Below are 17,451 nucleotides of genomic sequence, written 5' to 3'. Positions count from 1 at the left end.
TGATTGGATCAAACAATCAGATTGAGCTCGCATTCTATTGGCTGTTCCGATATTTTCACTAGGTAGCTATTAAATAGTTATTAACTATTTAATAGCTATTGTACCTGTTTAAAATAATTACAAAGTTGCCTGTAAAATAAATATTAATCCTAAAATAGCTAAGATATAATTATAATTTATATTGTAGCTATATTAGGATTTATTTTACAGGTAAGTATTTAGATTTAAATAGGAATAATTTATTTAATAAGACTTAATTTATTTCGTTAGATAAAAATTATATTTAACTTAGGGGGGTGTTAGGGTTAGGGTTAGACTTAGCTTTAGGGGTTAATCCATTTATTACAGTAGCGGCGAGATTCGGTCGGCAGATTAGGGGTTAATAATTGAAGTTAGGTGTCGGCGATGTTAGGGAGGGCAGATTAGGGGTTAATACTATTTATTATAGGGTTATTGAGGCGGGAGTGAGGCGGATTAGGGGTTAATAACTTTATTATAGTAGCGGTCCGGTCCGCTCGGCAGATTAGGGGTTAATAAGTGTAGGCAGGTGGAGGCGACGTTGAGGGGGGCAGATTAGGGGTTAATAAATATAATATAGGGGTCGGCGGTGTTAGGGGCAGCAGATTAGGGGTACATAGGGATAATGTAGGTAGCGGCGGTTTACGGAGCGGCAGATTAGGGGTTAAAAAAATATGCAGGTGTCAGCGATAGCGGGGGCGGCAGATTAGGGGTTAATAAGTGGAAGGTTAGGGGTGTTTAGACTCGGGGTACATGTTAGAGTGTTAGACGTATGAAGTGTTTCCCCATAGAAAACAATGGGGCTGCATTCGGAGCTGAATGCTGCTTTTTTGCAGGTGTTAGGTTTTTTTTCAGTTTAATTGGCCCCATTGTTTTCTATGGGGATATCGTGCATGAGCACGTTTTTGAAGCTGGCCGCGTCCGTAAGCACCGCTGGTATCTAGAGTTGCAGTGGCGTTAAATTATGCTCTACGCTCCCTTTTTGGAGCCTAACGCACTGAAAACCCAGCCATTCTGTGAACACTAAATACCAGCGGTATTTAAAAGGTGCGGGAGAAAAAAAGCCTGCGTAGCTAACGCACCCCTTTGGCCGCCAAACTCTAAATCTAGCCGTATAAAATTTAAGTTTAACACCTGCACTCCTTACCTTTGATTCCCTCTAGAGATAAAGACACTGGAGTTATGCTAGACTCAAAACAAACATACAAGATAGGGAAAAAAAAATGATTTAAGGAAAAACATTTTTTGTTTGTTTTATTCAATTTTGAAATTTATAAATGTAAATACTCATCAATATTTAAATAGGAACATAACTCAAACTAGATCTATTACTGGGTCAGTAATACATATTACATAGTAATAACAAAAAGCATATTTGAACTCTTTTACACCTAGCTGAAAATGCTGTAATGTTTGAGACTTTATTGACAGCTTCAGTTAGTGTTCTAACTGTTTGCGCGTTCAATGGAAATCATGTGTAATGTTGCACTTTTTAACATCTATTATTTTATATGGGACACATAATTATTTTTTTTTTTAAAGAAATGATGAAAAAGGCGCCATTGGAAACTGTTGATAAGTGTAATGGATTCCAATAGTATGTTTTTTTTTTGTTTTGCGACCATTTACGGCTTAAGCCCTTAGTTGTCAATTACCTCTATTCCAATAAGTTTGAGCTTGAACAAAAAAACATTGTATAGCAATTATGTAAGTATTGTATACATTTAAAAAAGAAATTGATATAACAGCAACATGGACAGCCTGTCTGCTGATGGGAGATATTGTTATTCTTTACGGTTTCATTTCTAAAATAACTAAAATAAAGATTATATTTTAATAATGACAATGAGCACCAACTACTCTAGGAAGTGCACCATCAAGCTCAATCATATTCTCGTTTGCATTTACTGAAAACAAATTAAAGGGGTATCAAACTCCAAATGTAATTTTTCAGAAAATGTATAATTATACATGGTAAAAATAAAAGTACTAATATTTTTTTATTTGTTTGTTTTTCTCCTGCAGTTTAACTCTGAAAACTGTGGTTTTCCAATGTTTGAGAGTAGCTGGAGTTTATCCTATCATTACATACAGTGATTACCTGATCTGTGCTTACTTTCAATTTGTAATACGAGCACTCGTTCCACTGCACACAAAAACCTGATATTGCTTGCATGCAACAGTTAGCGCACCACTTGTAATCAAGCCCAATATCAGGGACCAGTAGGCTGGGCGGAGTCATAGCAACCCCAGGCATGGTAAGAGAAGTTCAGGGGCAGGGGTGTATGTGATGTGGGTAGCTTTATGTGGCCATGGGCATGGTTAGGTGTGCCCAAAAGACATCTATGTGTGAAACTAGGAACTAAGAAACTAACGGCTAGATTTAGAGTTTTGTCGGTAAGGACCCGCGTATCTAACGCTGGCTTTTTTCTGGCCGCACCTTTAAAATAACTCTGGTATTGAGAGTCCACAGAATGGCTGCGTTAGGCTCCAAAAAAGGAGCGTAGAGCATATTTAATGCCACTGCAACTCTCAATACCAGAGTTGCTTACGGACGCGGCCAGCCTCAAAAACGTGCTCGTGCACGATTCCCCCATAGGAAACAATGGGGCTGTTTGAGCTGAAAAAAAACCTAACAGCTGCAAAAAAGCGGCGTTCAGCTCCTAACGCAGCCCCATTGTTTCCTATGGGGAAACACTTCCTACGTCTGCACCTAACACTCTAACATGTACCCCGAGTCTAAACACCCCTAGCCTTACACTTATTAACCCCTAATCTGCCGCCCCCGATATCGCTGACCCCTGCATATTATTATTAACACCTAATCTGCCGCTCCGTAAACCGTCGCTACTTACATTATCCCTATGTACCCCTAATCTGCTGCCCCTAACACCGCCGACCCCTATATTATATATTTATTAACCCCTAATCTGCCCCCCACAACGTCGCCTCCACCTGCCTACACTTATTAACCCCTAATCTGACGACCGGACCGCATCGCTATTATAATAAAGTTATTAACCCCTAATCCGCCTCACTAACCCTATAATAAATAGTATTAACCCCTAATCTGCCCTCCCTAACATCGCCGACACCTAACTTCAATTATTAACCCCTAATCTGCCGACCTAATCTCGCCGCTATTCTAATAAATGTATTAACCCCTAAAGCTAAGTCTAACCCTAACACTAACACCCCCCTAACTTAAATATAATTTAAATCTAACGAAATTAATTAACTCTTATTAAATAAATTATTCCTATTTAAAGCTAAATACTTACCTGTAAAATAAATCCTAATATAACTACAATATAAATTATAATTATATTATAGCTATTTTAGGATTAATATTTATTTTACAGGTAACTTTGTATTTATTGTAACCAGGTACAATAGCTATTAAATAGTTAAGAACTATTTAATAGCTAAAATAGTTAAAATAATTACAAATTTACCTGTAAAATAAATCCTAACCTAAGTTACAATTAAACCTAACACTACACTATCAATAAATAAATTAAATAAAATACCTATAATTATCTACAATTAAACCTAACACTACACTATCAATAAATTAATTAAATACAATACCTACAAATAACTACAATGAAATAAACTAACTAAAGTACAAAAGAACTAAGTTACAAAAAATAAAAAAATATTTACAAACATAAGAAAAATATTACAACAATTTTAAACTAATTACACCTACTCTAAGCCCCCTAATAAAATAACAAAGCCCCCCAAAATAAAAAAATGCCCTACCCTATTCTAAATTACTAAAGTTCAAAGCTCTTTTACCTTACCAGCCCTGAACAGGGCCCTTTGCGGGGCATGCCCCAAGAAGTTCAGCTCTTTTGCCTGTAAAAAAAAACATACAATACCCCCCCCCAACATTACAACCCACCACCCACATACCCCTAATCTAACCCAAACCCCCCTTAAATAAACCTAACACTAAGCCCCTGAAGATCTTCCTACCTTATCTTCACCATACCAGGTTCACCGATCGATCCAGAAGAGCTCCTCCGATGTCCTGATCCAAGCCCAAGCGGGGGGCTGAAGAGGTCCATGATCCGGCTGAAGTCATCATCCAAGCGGGAGCTGAAGAGGTCCATGATCCGGATGAAGTCTTCTATCAACGGCATCTTCAATCTTCTTTCTTCGGGAGCCATCATCTTCCATCCGACGCGGAACATCCTTAAGGTAGGAATATTCTGATTGGCTGATGGAATTCCGATCAGCCAATAGAATGCAAGCTCAATCTGATTGGCTGATCGGATCAGCCAATCGGATTGAACTTGATTCTGATTGGCTGATTCCATCAGCCAATCAGAATTTTCCTACCTTAATTCCGATTGGCTGATAGAATCCTATCAGCCAATCGGAATTCGAGGGACGCCATCTTGGATGACGTCATTTAAAGGAACCGTCATTCGGCTAGTAGGCGTCGGGAGAAGAGGATGTTCCGCGTCGGATGGAAGATGATGGCTCCCGAAGAAAGAAGATTGAAGATGCCGTTGATAGAAGACTTCATCCGGATCATGGACCTCTTCAGCTCCCGCTTGGATGAAGACTTCAGCCGTATCATGGACCTCTTCAGCTCCCGCTTGGATGATGACTTCAGCCGGATCATGGACCTCTTCAGCCCCCCGCTTGGGCTTGGATCAGGACATCGGAGGAGCTCTTCTGGATCGATCGGTGAACCTGGTATGGTGAAGATAAGGTAGTAAGATCTTCAGGGGCTTAGTGTTAGGTTTATTTAAGGGGGGTTTGGATTAGATTAGGGGTATGTGGGTGGTGGGTTCTAATGTTGGGGGGGGGTATTGTATGTTTTTTTTTACAGGCAAAAGAGCTGAACTTCTTGGGGCATGCCCCGCAAAGGGCCCTGTTCAGGGCTGGTAAGGTAAAAGAGCTTTGAACTTTAGTAATTTAGAATAGGGTATGGCATTTTTTTTATTTTGGGGGGCTTTGTTATTTTATTAGGGGGCTTAGAGTAGGTGTAATTAGTTTAAAATTGTTGTAATATTTTTCTTATGATTGTAAATATTTTTTTATTTTTTGTAACTTAGTTCTTTTTTATTTTTTGTACTTTAGTTAGTTTATTTCATTGTAGTTATTTATAGGTATTGTATTTAATTAATGTATTGATAGTGTAGTGTTAGGTTTAATTGTAGGTAATTGTAGGTATTTAATTTAATTTATTTATTGATAGTGTAGTGTTAGGTTTAATTGTAACTTAGATTAGGATTTATTTTACAGGTAATTTTGTAATTATTTTATCTAGGTAGATATTAAATAGTTCTTAACTATTTAATAGCTATTGTACCTGGTTAAAATAAATACAAAGTTACCTGTAAAATAAATATTAATCCTAAAATAGCTATAATATAATTATAATTTATATTGTAGCTATATTAGGATTTATTTTACAGGTAAGTATTTAGCTTTAAATAGGAATAATTTATTTAATAAGAGTTAATTAATTTCGTTAGATTTAAATTATATTTAACATAGGGGGGTGTTAGTGTTAGGGTTAGACTTAGCTTTAGGGGTTAATACATTTATTAGAATAGCGGTGAGCTCCGGTCGGCAGATTAGGGGTTAATGTTTGAAGTTAGGTGTCGGCGATGTTAGGGAGGGCAGATTAGGGGTTAATACTATTTATTATAGGGTTAGTGAGGTGGATTAGGGGTTAATAACTTTATTATAATAGCGGTGCGGTCCGGTCGGCAGATTAGGGGTTAATAAGTGTAGGCAGGTGGAGGCGACGTTGAGGGCGGCAAATTAGGGGTTAATAAATATAATATAGGGGTCGGCGGTGTTAGGGGCAGCAGATTAGGGGTACATAGCTATAATGTAGGTGGCGGCTCTTTGCGGTTGGCAGATTAGGGGTTAATTATTGTAGGTAGCTGGCGGCGACGTTGTGGGGGGCAGGTTAGGGGTTAATAAATATAATACAGGGGTCGGCGGTGTTAGGGGCAGCAGATTAGGGGTACATAAGTATAACGTAGGTGGCGGTCGGCAGATTAGGGGTTAAAAAATTTAATTGAGTGGCGGCGATGTGGGGGGACCTCGGTTTAGGGGTACATAGGTAGTTTATGGGTGTTAGTGTACTTTAGAGCACAGTAGTTAAGAGCTTTATGAACCGGCGTTAGCCCAGAAAGCTCTTAACTACTGACTTTTTTCCTGCGGCTGGAGTTTTGTCGTTAGATGTCTAACGCTCACTTCAGCCACGACTCTAAATACCGGAGTTAGAAAGATCCCATTGAAAAGATAGGATACGCAAATGACGTAAGGGGATCTGCGGTATGGAAAAGTCGCGGCTGAAAAGTGAGCGTTAGACCCTTTTCTGAGTGACTCCAAATACCGGCGGTAGCCTAAAACCAGCGTTAGGAGCCTCTAACGCTGGTTTTCACGGCTACCGCCAAACTCCAAATCTAGGCCTAAGAGATTTCTCAAGTGGTGTCTCCCTAGACTGCAAAACAGTGCAAATTTTTCTAACAAAACCAAAGTTGTAAAAGCTTTCAAAATATATATTTGCCTACCGATATTTTGTAACACAGTGCTTAATTGCTGAAAAATGCTTTGCATATACTAGAGCAGAGAATTTAAGGGACCTTTGAAGGGACATGAAACCCAAATATTTCTTTTGTTTCTCACAGTGTACAATTTTTAAAAAAGTTTCCAGTTTATTTCTATTATCATATTTGCTTTGTTCCCATGATATTCTGCCGAAGAGATAGCTAGGTAGGTGTCTGGAGCACTACATTAAAGGACATAGTGCTGCCATCTACTGCTCTCGCAAATTGATTACATTATTGCAAAATTTCGACCATATAGTGCTCCAGACACGTGCACGCTCCTGAGCTTATGTTCCTGCTCCATTTGAATCATGAAAGAAAGAAATGGTAGTTTCACGTCCCATTAAGTTACATATTACTTGCATTTACTGAATATGGAGGTTTTTTCCCACATACAGTAAAACTATGAAACATCCAACCTTCCCCTGCCAGTGATTTCTTTGATATATGATTTAATGTTTTAAGAATAACAACGAGGAATATTACCTTTAACCATCTTATCCGTGACAATACAACTGGATATGCATCTAGATCTGGACATATTACTTTATTGCTTTTAGAGATCCGTTCATTCTCAGGGAACACAATGTCACTGTGATAACAGAGGTCCTCTTCATTCTTATATACCTTAAGAGCTACAAGTTGTTTTACACAGAATGTAGAATTTCTGTAACAAAGTTTAATGCAGAACATTATTAGGAACATTTGTGTTGAAAACGTGCACTATCTATACACAATTTTATTTAATTACAGGGCACTTGTAAAATGTTCACCCTGTGCTAGATCTGCACTGAAAGAAACATACAACCTACAAACCTGTTGGGAAATAAACCAAGAAAAAGAGAAAATGTATTTATATGCAAAGGAAAAAAAACATGTTATAAAGTCTGCATTAAAATACTTCATGGTTTTCACTTAAACTTAAATTCTGCTTACAATACTATAGGATGAACAGTACTAACATCTACTAAACAAAAAATGTGAAACTCCTTATTTGAAATGTGGACCACTCCTTTCTCATATAAGGTTTTTTCCCCTCATAAAAACAAAATTTATGCTTACCTGATAAATTTCTCTCTCTTGTGGTGTATCCAGTCCACGGGTTCATCCACTACTTGTGGGATATTCTCCTTCCCAACAGGAAGTTGCAAGAGGACACCCACAGCAGAGCTGTCTATATAGCTCCTCCCCTAACTGCCACCCCCATTCATTCGACCGAAGACAAGCAAGAAAAAAGGAGAAACTATAGGGTGCAGTGGTGACTGTAGTTTAAAGGTGTATCCAGTCCACGGGTTCATCCATTACTTGTGGGATACCAATACCAAAGCTTTAGGACACGGATGAAGGGAGGGACAAGGCAGTAACTTAAACGGAAGGCACCACTGCCTGCAAGACCTTTCTCCCAAAAATAGCCTCTGAGGAAGCAAAAGTATCAAATTTGTAGAATTTAGAAAAAGTATGAAGTTAATTTACCAAGTCGCTGCCTTACAAATCTGTTCAACAGAGGCCTAATTTTTAAAAGCCCATGTGGAAGCTACCGCTCTAGTGGAATGAGCTGTAATTCTTTCAGGAGGCTGCTGGCCAGCAGTCTCATAAGCTAAATGGATTATGCTTCTCAGCCAAAAAGAAAGAGAAGATGCTGAAGCCTTTTGGCCTCTCCTCTGTCCAGAGTAGACAACAAACAATGCAGATGTTTGACGAAAATCCTTAGTAGCTTGTAAATAAAACTTTAAAGCACGAACCACGTCAAGATTGTGTAATAAACGTTCCATCTTTGAAGAAGGATTAGGACACAGTGACGGAACAACAATCTCCTGATTGATATTCTTATTAGATACCACCTTAGGAAGAAACCCAGGTTTGGTATGCAAAACTACCTTATCTGCATGGAAGATCAGATAAGGGGAATCACACTGTAAGGCAGATAACTCTGAAACTCTTTGAGCTGAAGAGATAGCTACCAAAAACAGAACTTTCCAAGATAAAAGCTTGATATCTATGGAATGCAGAGGTTCAAACGGAACCCCTTGAAGAACTTTAAGAACTAAATTTAAACTCCATGGCGGAGCAACAGGTTTAAACACAGGCTTGATTCTAACTAAAGCCTGACAAAACGCCTGAACATCTGGAACATCTGCCAGACGTTTGTGCAGAAGAATAGACAGAGCAGAAATCTGTCCCTTTAAGGAACTAGCTGACAATCCCTTCTCCAATCCTTCTTGGAGAAAGGATAATATCCTAGGAATCCTGACTTTACTCCATGAGTAACCTTTGGATTCACACCAATGAAGATATTTACACCATATCTTATGATAGATTTTCCTGGTGACAGACTTTCGAGCCTGAATTAAGGTATCAATGACCGACTTGAAGAAACCACGTTTTGATAAAATCAAGCGTTCAATCTCCAAGCAGTCAGCCACAGAGAAATTAGATTTGGATGTTTGAATGGACCTTGGAGTAGAAGGTCCTGCCTCAGCAGCAGAGTCCATGGTGGAAAGGATGAAATGTCCACCAGATCTGCATACCAAGTCCTGCGTGGCCACGCAGGTGCTATCAAAATCACCAAAGCTCTCTCCTGCATGATCTTGGCAATCAAACATCGGAGGAGAGGAAATGGTGGGAACACATAAGCCAGGCTGAAGGACCAGGGCACTGCTAGAGCATCTATCAGCGCTTCCTGGGGATCCCTTGACCTGGACCCGTAACAAGGAAGCTTGGTGTTCTTACAAGACGCCATCAGATCTAGTTCTGGTTTGCCCCATAGTTGAATCAGCTGGGCAAATACCTCCGGATGGAGCTCCCACTCCCCCGGATGAAAATTCTGCCGACTTAGAAAATCCGCCTCCCAGTTCTCTACTCCTGGGATATGGATAGCTGAGAGATGGCAAGAGTGAACCTCTGCCCATAGAATTATCTTTGAAACCACCAACATTGCCAGGGGACTTCTTGTTCCCCCCTGATGGTTGATATAGGCTACAGTCGTGATATTGTCCGACTGAAATCTGATGAATCTGACCGCAGCTAGTTGAGGCCAAGCCTGAAGAGCATTGAATATCGCTCTCAGTTCCAGAATGTTTATTAGAAGGAGGGCTTCCTCCTGAGTCCATGAACCCTGAGCCTTCATGGAGTTCCAGACTGCGCCCCAGCCCAGAAGGCTGGCATCTGTCGTCACTATAGTCCACTCTGGCCTGCGGAAACTTATTCCCCTGGACAGATGGACCTGAGATAACCACCAGAGAAGAGAATCCCTGGTCTCTTGATCCAGATTTAGCAGAGGGGACAAATCTGTGTAGTCCCCATTCCACTGATTGAGCATGCAAAGTTGCAGTGGTCTGAGATGTAGGCGGGCAAACGGAACTATGTCCATTGCCGCTACCATTAGGCCAATTACTTCCATACACTGAGCCACTGACAGCCGAGAAGTGGAATGAAGAGCACGGCATGAAGTTAGAAGCTTTGATAACATGACCTCTGTTAGAAAAAATTTCATTTCTACTGAATCTATCAGTGTTCCTAGGAAGGAAACTCTTGTGAGAGGGGAGAGAGAACTCTTTTCTTCATTCACCTTCCACCCGTGAGACCTCAGAAAGGCCAGAAAAATGTCCATATGGGACTTGGCGATTTGAAAAGTCGCCTGTATCAGAATGTCGTCTAGGTAAGGAGCCACCGCTATGCCCCGTGGCCTTAGAACTGCCAGTAGGGACCCTAGAACCTTCATAAAGATTCTTGGTGACGTGGCTAACCCGAAAGGAAGAGCCACAAACTGGTAATGCCTGTCTAAGAAGGTAAACCAGAGGAACTGATGATGATCTCTGTGAATCAGAATGTGGAGATAAGCATCCTTTAAGTCCACGGTAGTCATATATTGACCCTCCTGGATCATAGGGAGGATGGTTCGGATAGTCTCCATCTTGAAGGATGGGACCCTGAGAAATTTGTTTAGGATCTTGAGATCCAAGATTGGTCTGAAAGTTCCCTCTTTTTTGGGAACTATAAACAGATTTGAATAGAAGCCCTGCCCCTGTTCCTCCCTTGGAACTGGGTGGATCACTCCCATAACCAGTAGGTCTTGAACACAGCGTAAGAATGCCTCTCTCTTTATAGGTTTACAGATAATTGTGAGAGATGAAATCTCCTCTTTGGAGATGAAGCTTTGAAATCCAGAAGATATCCCTGGGAAACAATCTCTAATGCCCAGGGATCCGGGACGTCTCTTGCCTGGGCGAAGAGAGAAAGTCTGCCACCTACAAGATCCGGTCCCGGATCGGGGGCTACTCCTTCATGCTGTCTTAGAGGCGGCAGCAGGTTTTTTGGCCTGCTCCCCCTTGTTCCAAGCCTGGTTCGGTCTCCAGACTGGTTTGGACTGGGCAAAATTTCCCTCTTGTTTTGAATTAGGGGAAGCTGAAGCTGCGCCACTCTTGAAGTTTCGAAATGAACGAAAATGATTCTGTTTGGTCCTTAATTTATTGGACCTATCCTGAGGAAGAGCGTGACCTTTTCCTCCAGTAATATCAGAAATGATCTCCTTCAGGCCCGGCCCGAATAGGGTCTGTCCTTTGAAGGGGATGTTAAGAAGCTTAGACTTTGAAGTAACGTCTGCTGACCAGGACTTAAACCATAGCGCCCTGCGCACCAGAATGGCAAAACCTGAATTCTTAGCCGTTAGTTTGGTTAGATGAAAAACGGCGTCAGAAATAAAGGAATTAGCTAACTTGAGAGCTTTAATCCTGTCTAAAATATCTAACGGGGTCTCCATCTGTAGAGCCTCCTCAAGAGATTCGAACCAAAAAGCCGCAGTAACTGGGGCAATGCATGCAAGAGGCTGAAGAATAAAACCTTGATGGATAAAAATTTTCTTAAGGAGACCCTCCAATTTTTTATCCATAGGATCTAAGAAAGCACAAATGTCCTCGACGGGGATAGTTGTATGCTTAGCTAGGGTAGAAACAGCACCCTCCACCTTAGGGACTGTCTGCCATGAGTCCCGTATAGCGATATCTATGGGAAACATCTTTTTAAAAGCAGGAGGGGGAGAGAACGGAACACCTGGTCTATCCCATTCCTTAGTAATAATTTCCGAGAACCTCTTAGGGACAGGAAAGACATCAGTGTAAACAGGCACTGCAAAGGATTTGTTCATTTTACACAATTTCTCTGGAACTACAATGGGGTCACAGTCATCCAGAGTCGCTAAAACCTCCCTGAGCAATAAGCGAAGATGTTCAAGCTTAAATTTAAAGGCTGTCATTTCAGAATTGGACTGAAGTAACGTCTTCCCTGAATCTGAAATCTCACCCTCAGATAGCAACTCCCTTGCCGCGGCTTCGGAGCATTGTGAGGGTATATCGGACATAGCTACTAAAGCATCAGAAAGCTCTGTATTTGTCTAGCCCAGGAGCTGTCTCACTTTCCTTGTAACCTTGGCAGTTTGGAAAATACCTCTGTGAGGGTATTAGTCATAACTGCTGCCATGTCTTGTAAGGTAAACGCATTGGATGCGCTAGATGTACTTGGCGTCACTTGAGCGGGAGTTATAGGTTCTGACACGTGGGGAGAGCTAGATGGCATAACCTCCCTTTTGTCAGTCTGAGAAACCTCTGGTGATAAATCTTTAAATGCCATAATATGGTCTTTATAATTTAAAGAAATTTCAGTACATTTGGTACACATTCTAAGAGGGGGTTCCACAATGGCTTCTAAACATATTGAACAAGGAGTTTCCTCTATGTCAGACATGTTTAACAGACTAGTAATGAGACCAGCAAGCTTGGAAAACACTTTAATAAATGTGAAACAGCAATGAAACAAAAACGGTAATGTGCCTTTAAGAGAAAAAAACTATCACATAAACTGCAAAACAGTGTTAAAAAGTAGTAAACTCTTTGAAATTTTTACAGTGTGTATAAGGGACTAAAGCAGCATTGCACCCACTTGCAAATGGATGATTTACCCTTTAGGCCCCAAACCGGATTTGAAAAACATTATAAAACGTTAATAAACAGTTAAACACCTTGCCACAGCTCTGCTGTGGCTCCTACCTGCCCTCAAATACGATTTAGGGAAGAAATAAGCCCTCTATAGTGGTCCTCAGATGCCAGGGGACTCCTTTAGGGAAGCTGGATGTCTCAGTCTGAATAAGAACTGCGCATCTAGAGCGCGAAAATAGGCCCCTCCCACCATGCACTTGATGTCAGAGGGCCTTAAGAAAATACTCCTAGGAGTATCTGAATAGCCATGTGGAAACTAGGCTGCAAAAAACGATTTATCACCCTCAGAGAAAAAACGTTCTTTCTATATAACATGCAAACTTTTTGTCACTAAGAAATATGAGTATTAACATGAATATTACCCTTTTTTGCAAGCATGATCCCAGTCGTTGTTAAATCACTGCATCAGGCTTACCTCAATTATACAAGGCTCTGTCAGCATTTTCTAGATCTTATCATCTCTCTAGAAATAAATATACTGAACATACCTCAAAGCAGTTAATCTGCAAACCGTTCCCCCAACTGAAGTCTTTCCCATACCCTTCAGTTATGCGTGAGAACAGCAATGGACCTTAGTTACAAACCGCCAGGCAGATTCTTCTTCTAATTTCTGCCTGGGAATAAAACAGTACGACGCCGGTACCGTTTAAAAATAACAAACTCTTGATTGAAGGTAAAAACTACACTAAGTCACCACATATCTCTTATACTTCCTATCTTGTCGAGTGTTGCAAGAGAATGACTGGGGGAGGCAGTTAGGGGAGGAGCTATATAGACAGCTCTGCTGTGGGTGTCCTCTTGCAACTTCCTGTTGGGAAGGATAATATCCCACAAGTAATGGATGAACCCGTGGACTGGATACACCTTACAAGAGAAATAAAATATTTTGGGTGGGGGATTCTTTTTTAGACTCATATGGAGCCCAAAATAAAAACCTATGGTATTACCGATAATAATAATATTACTTTTGAAAGAAAGACATTCTTCCCGCTTTTAAATGAGGAAACTCTTTACATATTCTTTTAGGCTAGATAAGGGCAGCCTTTTCCACTAGCTCCATGTGCATATATTGGGGCCAATTTATGAAAGTGCAAGTGGACATGATACAATGTAACGTATCATGTCTGCCGCACACCGATAAATGCCGAAAGCATACGCTGTCAGCATTTATCATTGCACAAGTAGTTCTGGTGAACTGCTTGTGTGATGCCGTCCCCTGCAAATTCACGGCCAATCAGCCACTAGCAGGGGGTGTCAATTAGCCCGATCGTATAGGATCGGGCAGATTAAAGACCACAGCCTCAGAGGCAGCGGACAAGTTATGGAGCAGCGGTCTTTAGACCGCTGCTTCATAACTACTGTTTCCGGCAAGCCTGAATGCTTGCATGGAAACAGAGGCATCAAGCTCCATTCGGAGCTTGATAATTAAGCCCCATAATATCCGTTAACTGCCCCCAGGACCGCCATCAGGGGTTGAAAAAGGTGACTGAAGTCAGGGCTTTTTTATAATGGCACAACAGTATTAAAGAAGCACTAGCATATAGACAGCACACAGCTCAGCTTTTAGTGCACACAGTGGCCCAAGTACTTTTACTTCTTATTCTTTTTTAATTTGCTTTTAATTTGCCTTTGCACAGACTGTTGTTCACAGGAGGAGTAGGTGGGCGGAGCAGGGCAGTGATGCTTGTATGCTCACTGACTGTAGTAGCTGTCACTTAGGCCTCTATTTGACAAAGTCTGGCGGACCTGATCCAACAGTGCGGATCAGGTCCGCCAGACCTTGCTGAATATGGAGAGCAATACGGGCTCCGTATTCAGCATTTCACTAGCAGCTCACAAGAGCTGCTGGTGCAACGCCGCCCCTTGCAGACTCGCGGCCAATGGGCCACCAGCAGGGAGGTGTCAATCAACCCGATTGTACTTGATCAGGTTGAATTCCAGCAATGTCTGTCCGCTTGCTCAGAGCAGGCAGACAGGGTTATGAAGCAGCGGTCTTCGCCAGAAACACGAGGCATCAAGCTCCATTCAGAGCTTGATAGATAGGCCCCACAGTCTCGACTCTGGGGGGGCTGCTGGAGAGCTGCAGTGAGGGATGACTGTTTGGTGTGCAAATAATAACTGCAGGGCAAATTGTTACAGCTTGTGTATGTTTTATGTGCGCTGTGCTTATAGGGGCATATTTATCAAGTACGGAACATTAAGTTCTCTACGAAACTTGATGCCCCGTGTTTCCGGCGAGCCTTCCGGTGAAGTTATGAAGCAGCCTGCTCTGAGGCCGCGGACAGAAATTAACCCGATCGAATACGATCGGGTTGATTGACACTCCCTGCTAGCGGGCCAAATCTGCAGGGGGCGGCATTGCACCAGCAGTTCACAAGAACTGCTGGTGCAATGATAAATGCTGACAGCAAATGCTGTCAACATTAATCGATGTGCATCGGACATGATCTGCAATATCGGATCATGTCCACTTGCACCATAATAAATAGGCCCCATAGATTTGATTTCAGACAATTAATGCTTTTTTTCACTCCTTTGATTCAGAATGGAAAAGAATATACAAAAGTTATTTTTTATATGCTTTTCTTTTACAATTGTATATACTATATGCTTTATAGGCTGTACCCATGTGAATTTCTATCTGTGTCCATTGTTACTTCAACATGTGTGCAAGTGAGTGTATCAGTGTGTGTGTCTCTGTGTAAGTGTGTCTGTGTGTATCTGTGTGTGTTTCAGAGTGTCTGTTTGTGTAAATGTGTCAGTGAGTGTGTCAACAAAGGCACCCAGGCGATTCCTTTGTTATTTCAGCGTGTGTGTGAGTGTGTCAGTATGTCAGTGTGTGTGTGTGTGTCTCTGTGCAAGCGTGTCTGTGTGTGTTTCAGAGTGTGTGTATGTCAGAGTGTGGTAATAGTTAAAGTACGACTGGAGCAACATTCTAATGAACAGCCAAGAAAAAGACAACTAAAATCTGATTGTTTTAAATTAAATGAATAGATAGATTAGTGAATGACCAAATAAAATAAAAACAAAACAAAAATAACTACTGCACAAAATGGAGTGCACATGTGCTACTTAATATTGAAGTAGATTACTAAAGTGAATTTGTACCCACTAATATTTTAAGTTCCCTCTTTACATTTTGTGATAATTGCACAAGAAGATATTGTTTTAATTTACACAACAATAAAATATCTTACCTAATAATACATCCATAGGAATCTGTATCTTCTATTTTTGCAGGGAAAAACTTAAGAACATTTTCATTCTGATGGATTCTTAATTGCTTGTCTGAAGAAAATTGTATTTGAAAGTCATTTTTATACCAAGCAACCTCAAACTCAAACTCACTAGCATCATAAACTATTAGTAAGCTGCATTGGATGTACATAGGCTCTCCTTCAGATGCATACTCTGTTGTTATATCGAATCCGTCCTCCACACAGGGCTCTAGAAAAATTGAAGAAAAGGCTTTGCATGTGCTACATCATTTGTATTGTGCTATTTGCAATGTCTACATTTTTATCAATACTGCAAGAATAAAATGTGTCACTTGTTCCTCTTTGCATATAACAGAGCCGATTATGGGGTCAATTTATCAAAGTGCGAACGGACATGAAACGATATATCGTATCATGTCTGCCGCACATCGATAAATGCAGACAGCATACGCTTGTGCAATGCCACCCCCTGCAGATTTGCGGCCAATCGGCCGCTAGCAGGGGGTGTCAATCACCCCGATCGTATAGGGTCAGGCGTATTGAAGACCGCAGCCTCATAACTACTGCTTCATAACTACTGTTTCCGGCGAGCCTGAAAGCTTGTGCAGAAACATTGGCATCAAGCTCCATTCAGAGCTTGATAATTCGGCCCCTAAGTATGAGTGTGTAAGTGTATAGTTTAGCATGTCTATTTGGGTATCTTTACTATCGTTCGAGATAAAACTCTATGGTAATCTCTGCCTTTGTTTAGGAATAGAAATATATCAAAGGGACTGCTCTAAAGATCCAGGCATTTTTGGCTCTATTTTAGTTCAAGTGTTTATTAAACTACAAATCTAAGGTTAAATATGGAAATTAAATATATGGAACCAACATGTAGCTAGTGATGTTCTGCATGAAAAGTTATGGAGACTTGGGGGCTGATTTATGTATGTGCGATTTATGTATCATTGCATATGCTGTCGGCATTTATCATTGCACAAACAGTTCTTGTGACCTGCTTGTGCAATGCCACACCCCGCAGATTCATGGGCAACCGGTCGCTAGCAGGGGTTGTCAATCGGGCGGATTGCAGACCGCGGCCTCAGAGGAGGCATATAAGTTAAGAGGCAGCAATCTTAAAACTCCTGTTTTCGGCGAGCCTGAAGGCTCGCACAGAAACAGAGGCATTGGGGCCAATACAGACCTTGTAAAATTGGCCACTATATCTTTGTCTATGTTGCTATAACTAAATGCCTTTAATAACAATTATAGATTGACTTCTCAGAAATTAAACTTATTTGTTTGCTTTCTGTTGCCACATTTGAACCAAACTCTAGTTCACCAGTAAAAGAAACATGGGGAAATATGTGTGCTCCTAACTCAGTCTAGACATAGGGGTCAATTTATTAATGTGCGAGCGGACATGATACGATGTAGCGTATCATGTCCGCCGCACATCGATAAATGCTGTTGGCATTTATCATTGCACCAGCAGTGCTTGTGAACTGCTGGTGCAATGCCACCCTCAGCAGGCCGCTAGCAGGAGGTGTCAATCAACCCAATCATATTCGATCGGGTTGATTTCTGTCCGCCACCTCAGAGCAGGCGGACAGGTTATGGAGCAGCGGTCTTTACACCGCTGCTTCATAACTTCTGTTT

The 17,451-nt window shown here is 41.1% G+C and overlaps 1 protein-coding gene across 3 annotated transcripts in view; it reads right to left on the bottom strand.

Annotated features, from left to right (window-relative positions):
* Window positions 1–17,451, bottom strand: part of LOC128654012 (interleukin-1 receptor type 1) — a 317,896-nt gene that overhangs the window by 136,404 nt on the left and 164,041 nt on the right. For all 3 annotated transcript variants that reach the window (XM_053707657.1, XM_053707656.1, XM_053707658.1), the window contains 2 exons: window positions 15,790–16,039; window positions 7,089–7,269 (listed from right to left, as the gene is read on the bottom strand). In XM_053707657.1, the coding sequence (XP_053563632.1) occupies window positions 7,089–7,269; window positions 15,790–16,039 (431 nt within the window). The remainder of the gene's footprint in view (window positions 1–7,088; window positions 7,270–15,789; window positions 16,040–17,451) is intronic.

This window comes from Bombina bombina, chromosome 3 (genome assembly GCF_027579735.1).
Source record: "Bombina bombina isolate aBomBom1 chromosome 3, aBomBom1.pri, whole genome shotgun sequence".
Classification (NCBI taxonomy): domain Eukaryota; kingdom Metazoa; phylum Chordata; class Amphibia; order Anura; family Bombinatoridae; genus Bombina; species Bombina bombina.
This window is presented reverse-complemented; position numbering and strand designations above follow the sequence as displayed.